The sequence below is a fragment of the Phyllobates terribilis genome, unplaced genomic scaffold (assembly GCF_046119375.1).
Source record: "Phyllobates terribilis strain yellow unplaced genomic scaffold, ASM4611937v1 Scaffold_14__1_contigs__length_39327217, whole genome shotgun sequence".
In the NCBI taxonomy this organism is placed as follows: Eukaryota; Metazoa; Chordata; class Amphibia; order Anura; family Dendrobatidae; genus Phyllobates; species Phyllobates terribilis.
The window spans coordinates 15901351-15907010 of NW_027362774.1; the positions used below are offsets into that span (position 1 = coordinate 15901351).

Consider the following 5660-nt stretch of genomic DNA (forward strand, 5'->3'; position numbering starts at 1 on the left):
TGTAGCATTACATTAATTTGCATGTGCACAAAAACGATACAACCAATATACAGACAACATGACAGGAGATGAAATAAATCTTCTCAGCTGAATGAGCAGAAAAGATTTTTCTCCAGCCTCAGCCATAGAGGAGATTTATTTCGTATCCTGTCACATTTTATGTATGTGCACATGAATAATAATTTAATAAGATGTTCGGGCCCCTTTTATTTTTATAGATTTCTTCACCTGTCCCGGTACTTTCGTCATGTATGCACACGATACGGCTCCTCAAGACGGGCTGCCATCGAACAGTGGCCATTTTAGTACATTGCGACCCCTTTTACATATTTCGAACTCCTTTTTATACATTTATTTTCTGTATCCTATGAGTCTTCTACCGTATTGAAACTACAACTCCCACTATATGTCAGGGGACTTATGACGGCACCGAACCAGGTTACCAAGCTGATGTAGACCTAGTGTTAACTCTTACGTCTCTGTCTCGTCGGGTAAGAAGCCGGAATCTGGGGGTTTATAACGGTAAATAGTTTATTATAAAATATTTCCTGTAAACAAATAATAATAAATTGATAACAATTCATCCGAAGTGCAATTACAGTTCATAAAATGTCGTAGCCTACGCGTCATCATCATCACTGCGGAGGTCTCTGTGCCGATGTGATCACATGAACCTGCAAGGTAAAAACAGTTGTGGGGGTGTACGAGCCCGCGTACAAAAATTCAAGTTTTAACACAAAAAGTAGAATAATGAGACTTTTTCTCTCTCCAACTCCAAAAACCAAATCGGACACGGAGGAGGCACGAAGTCGCTGACTGCCGATAAATCCTTGCGCGAAACGTTCCAGTGTCCTAATGCCACGTTCCGGTCCAGCTTTATTAAGGCATAAATTAGAAATGAAAATCTCAGTTCTAAGATCGGTTTAAATCTACGTCTCCATTTCATAGAAAGTCAAGTATTTCCTCCAGGGGGTCCGGGCCGGCTCTTCTCAGCTCTTCAGAGGACGGATAAGTCGTGGCAGGATTTGGATTTCTGCTTGAACGCCATCTTCTTGTTATTTTTGGCTACAATCTTCCCCAGCAATCTCTTGGCTTTCTTCCCTATGCTCTCCCTCCTTTTGCTGCTGGCCTGTCTCCTCGCGTTGTCTTCTTTGCTGTCTTTGCGGAGTCTGATCTGGCGCACGATGCCCTCGAAAAGGTCCTTGACGTTGTGGTGGAGGGAGGCCGAGGTTTCGATAAACTTGCAGTCAAACACCACCGCGCACGCTCGACCCTCTGCGGGAGGAAATGAGAAGAACGGTAAAAGATGGGGAAAGACGCGGCCATGGTCCTAGGTATGAACTGGACGGGTTATGGTCCTAGGTATGAACTGGACGGGTTATGGTACTAGGTATGAACTGGACGGGTTATGGTCCTAGGTATGAACTGGACGGGTTATGGTCCTAGGTATGAACTGGACGGGTTATGGTCCTAGGTATGAACTGGACGGGATATGGTCCTAGGTATGAACTGGACGGGTTATGGTCCTAGGTATGAACTGGACGGGTTATGGTCCTAGGTATGAACTGGACGGGATATGGTCCTAGGTATGAACTGGACGGGTTATGGTCCTAGGTATGAACTGGACGGGTTATGGTCCTAGGTATGAACTGGACGGGTTATGGTCCTAGGTATGAACTGGACGGGATATGGTCCTAGGTATGAACTGGACGGGTTATGGTCCTAGGTATGAACTGGATGGGTTATGGTCCTAGGTATGAACTGGACGGGTTATGGTCCTAGGTATGAACTGGACGGGTTATGGTCCTAGGTATGAACTGGACGGGTTATGGTCCTAGGTATGAACTGGACGGGTTATGGTCCTAGGTATGAACTGGACGGGATATGGTCCTAGGTATGAACTGGACGGGTTATGGTCCTAGGTATGAACTGGACGGGTTATGGTCCTAGGTATGAACTGGACGGGTTATGGTCCTAGGTATGAACTGGACGGGTTATGGTCCTAGGTATGAACTGGACGGGTTCTAAGAAGTCATTGATAATAATGGCCATCTCTGCTCACCTTCTACAGAGACCTCCCGCGACCGCACCAGGTCGCTCTTATTTCCCACCAGAATGATGGGGATGTCCTCGGACTGCCGAGCTCGGCGCAGCTGGATTCTGAGCTCGGACGCTTTCTCGAAGCTGGCTTTGTCTGTCACCGAGTAGACGATGACATAAGCGTCTCCCATTTTCATGCACTGATTGTGCAGCCAGTGGTTGTCATCCTAGAAGCGCAAATGTGAAAGGTTAATTGCCGCTAAATCTGCAGCGATTATCACACATCAGTCACTTAGGGGGTAATTATTTATGCAAATTAGCTGCGTGCCTTGCAAGCACATTGTCACTTTTTTTTTTTTTTTTCTTGCATCTAAAGCAACATCTGATCTAAACGGATATTATATTGCAGGGTGTCATTGATGTCTATGTAAGAAAAATATGTGACCCCTGGTGGTCAAAAGTAGAAATGACAATAAGAAAAAAATGGGGCATTGTTATGAATAAAGGAATGATAAAATGTTGCAATTCACTAGTAAGGAATATAAGCCTAAGTGCACTTATCAATATCCTATATAAAATGCAGCTATAGTTTGCATTGTACTCCAGAGCTGAATTTACAATTCTGCTGGCTTTTATTAAAAGCAAACCCCCCCCCCCCTAACAGCTTAGTTCTTGCATTGGAGGTTCAGCGCTTGGTGTTTCCAGAATGCAAGCTCTGTGCAGGGGATGCTGGAAGATTTCAGCTCTGAAGCTGCAGCACTGTGAGTGCAGCTCCGGAGTATAATAATGTGCTGTAATGCAATTTACTAAGTGCATTCTGTAGGAGTCACCAGAGATGTGAAGCAAATAGAGGTAACATACCTGCTCCCAAATATCGAAGACTAAAAGACTCGCTTCCTCCCCGTCTACCACAATCGATCGGTCATATGTGTTTCCTAGAGAAAAAAAAAATGGAATTGATTTGATCAGCGAAACGTGAAAAAAAAAAAAATTCATCTGTCCATAATGAGGGTTGTAGTTCTTTCTGGAGTGCGGGAGGTTAAACTATCGCGCGGAACAGCTGAACGTTCCGATCAATTGTAGCTAAATATAACCGGAATCAGGAAGGATTGTGTCATCTCGTCAAGAAGGGAGGACTAATTCTACTAAATGAATATTATGCACGTCGGGGAGCTCACTGCAACACTCAGCGAGCGCGAGATACAGCCAGTATTCTGACACTGGGCAGATGTCCAGCTTCGAGGGCATTGCGAATCTAATGCCAAATCCTGCGGACAGGATGAAAGGACACTTGGGCTCTATGTATAGGACCCCCACCCCGAGAGCAAGGAGCATCCAAGATTCAGCAGAGGTGGCACCGCGAAGGACACCTACATCAGACCCCGCTCCCAGAGACTTTTCACCCCACATAGACAATTGACCAGGATGATCCCAGAGAACAAAAGCTCGCACCCTTAGAAACTTTTTGTTTGCACATTTTAGTTTAGGAAGTTTTGTAGTAAGAACTTGTTTTTGATCTCTTACCTGCCTCCTCTACGTCCTGGAGATCCTCCACTCCACCGAAAATCCTAGCCAAGCTGGACTTTCCCACCCCGTGCTCCCCAAGCAGGATGACTTTAAAGAGCTGATCTTCAGAGTCGCTTCCAGAGGAGATGACAGAGTCCGAGGAATCGGAGGTCCAGCTCTCTCGTTGCTCATTTCCGGGGTTGTAGGAGGGGCAGCGCACCAGTTTGGCCAGCTCGCTGGCTCTAGACCCTCCATGTAACTCCTTATCGTCTGCCGGCATGCTCCTCCGGTGGAGCTGCTGGTGCACCGCGAACGGCATGCTCCCTCGTCGCTTCTCCAGGCTCTTGATCCGGTCGCTGCGGTTCAGGGTCATGTCTTAAAGAGAAAGAAGAAGACGGTTTTGAATGTTATGGGCAGTCGGATAATTCCGTATTAACCCCTTCATGGATGCATTTTATAATATAACCCTGCTCCTTTTCCTTCCACCTCCTTCACCCATCATCTAGTGGAGGATCATAAGTGAACGAGTCTCCTGCCGTTACATTATTAACCCTTCTCCTACAAAACAAATGCATATATCCAAAACGGGAGCGGTTTGTATTAATTTGAAGCCCTAATATTGTGCCCGTCTATGAGCACCGTGCACGCATCTGGAGAATGTGCACGGTTCTGGGGGATGTGCACGGTTCTGGAAGATGTGCACGGTTCTGGGGGATGTGCACGGTTCTGGAGGATGTGCACGGTTCTGGAGGATGTGCACGGTTCTGGAGGATGTGCACGGTTCTGGAGGATGTGCACGGTTCTGGGGGATGTGCACGGTTCTGGGGGAAGTGCATGGTTCTGGAGAATGTACACGGTTCTGGGAGATGTGCTCAGTTCTGGGGGATGTGCATGGTTCTGGAGGTTGTGCACGGTTCTGGAGGATGTACGCGGTTCTGGGAGATGTGCTCAGTTCTGGGGGATGTGCACGGTTCTGGGGATGTGCACGGTTCTAGAGGATGTGCACGGTTCTGGGGGATATACACGGTTCTGGAGAATGTGCACGGTTCTGGAGAATGTGCACGGTTTCGGTGGATGTGCACGGTTCTGGAGGATGTGCACGGTTTCAAGGGATGTGCACGGTTTCGGTGGATGTGCACAGTTCTGGAGGATGTACACGGTTCTGGGAGATGTGCTCAGTTCTGGGGGATGTGCACGGTTCTGGGGGATGTGCACGGTTCTAGAGGATGTGCACGGTTCTGCACAACTTTATCAGTAAATTATCTTCATGTAAAGTGATAGGCAAATATATTGCACTAAGTGGCTTACTTACTTTCTGCGCTGGGTTCAAGGATGCGCTGAGTCCCGGCAGTAATCCTAGCGGTTGGGCTGAGCTGCGCCTGTGTCTCAGGAGTCGCTCCTCTGTGCTGATCATGCTGGTAGCTGTGCTCTTATGTATGCCTGAGGGGCTAGCAGCCTCCATGACGTCACCGCCAGCCCAGCATATGAGAGCCCTGTACCCTCCCTACTTCCATATTAGTCCACCGTGTGACATCACCGGCCCCCATGCTTACTCAGGCTCTCGTGCATTTACAGCGTTACCGGTCCAGCCTTGAGGCACAGGAGGATTGGCGTGCCAAGACCCCGAACATCTGCTACCCTCCGTAAATTGGCATGCAGATTCTGCCATATTAAAAGGCAATAATATAAATGTAATAGTCCATGCATGAAGAGCACAAGACAATGCATTTGTCCGGATTCGTGCACAGACCACCTGCAATCAGATTAACCCTTTGTAACACCCGGTCGTACATTTTTGCGTTCTTGATTAATTGGGGGGTGCAGTAATGAGTTGTCATTTGAGTCACAATGACTTCTTTTGTGATTTTGCCGTATGCACATATTAAATGACTACATTTTTAGACCAGGGAGCTTTACTGATGCCTCGTCTGTGTAGCGCAGGGAGGAGAACTTGACTCCATCAGTAACACAGACAGTGACGTTGGCCCGGATTGGGTTACAGCTGAGCCAAATGTAGAGGCTGGGAGTCATGGAAGGTGACCAGGCAGTGCCTATAAGTTGGATGCGGTATCCCCACAGCTGCCCCGGTGACGTGTCCCCCGTCCCCCCCCCCC

At 47.8% G+C, this 5660-nt stretch overlaps 1 protein-coding gene across 1 annotated transcript; it reads right to left on the reverse strand.

Annotated features, from left to right (window-relative positions):
• Positions 1–513: 513 nt before the first annotated feature.
• Positions 514–5007, reverse strand: RRAD (RRAD, Ras related glycolysis inhibitor and calcium channel regulator). Its single transcript, XM_073659934.1, has 5 exons — positions 4859–5007; positions 3565–3921; positions 2902–2975; positions 2063–2267; positions 514–1275 (listed from the first exon to the last, which is right to left on the reverse strand). The coding sequence occupies exons 2-5, from the start codon at positions 3917–3919 to the stop codon at positions 998–1000; spliced, it is 912 nt and encodes a 303-aa protein (XP_073516035.1). The 5' UTR covers positions 3920–3921; positions 4859–5007; the 3' UTR covers positions 514–997.
• Positions 5008–5660: the final 653 nt, after the last annotated feature.

Excerpts from the sequence above, each read along its gene's own strand:
- RRAD (XM_073659934.1), bottom strand. The coding sequence starts at position 3,919 with ATGACCCTGAACCGCAGCGACCGGATCAAGAGCCTGGAGAAGCGACGA. Across the intron at positions 2,268-2,901 it reads TCTTCGATATTTGGGAGCAG|GATGACAACCACTGGCTGCA; the intron begins GTATGTTACCTC and ends TTGCGCTTCTAG. Across the intron at positions 1,276-2,062 it reads GCGGGAGGTCTCTGTAGAAG|AGGGTCGAGCGTGCGCGGTG; the intron begins GTGAGCAGAGAT and ends TTCCTCCCGCAG.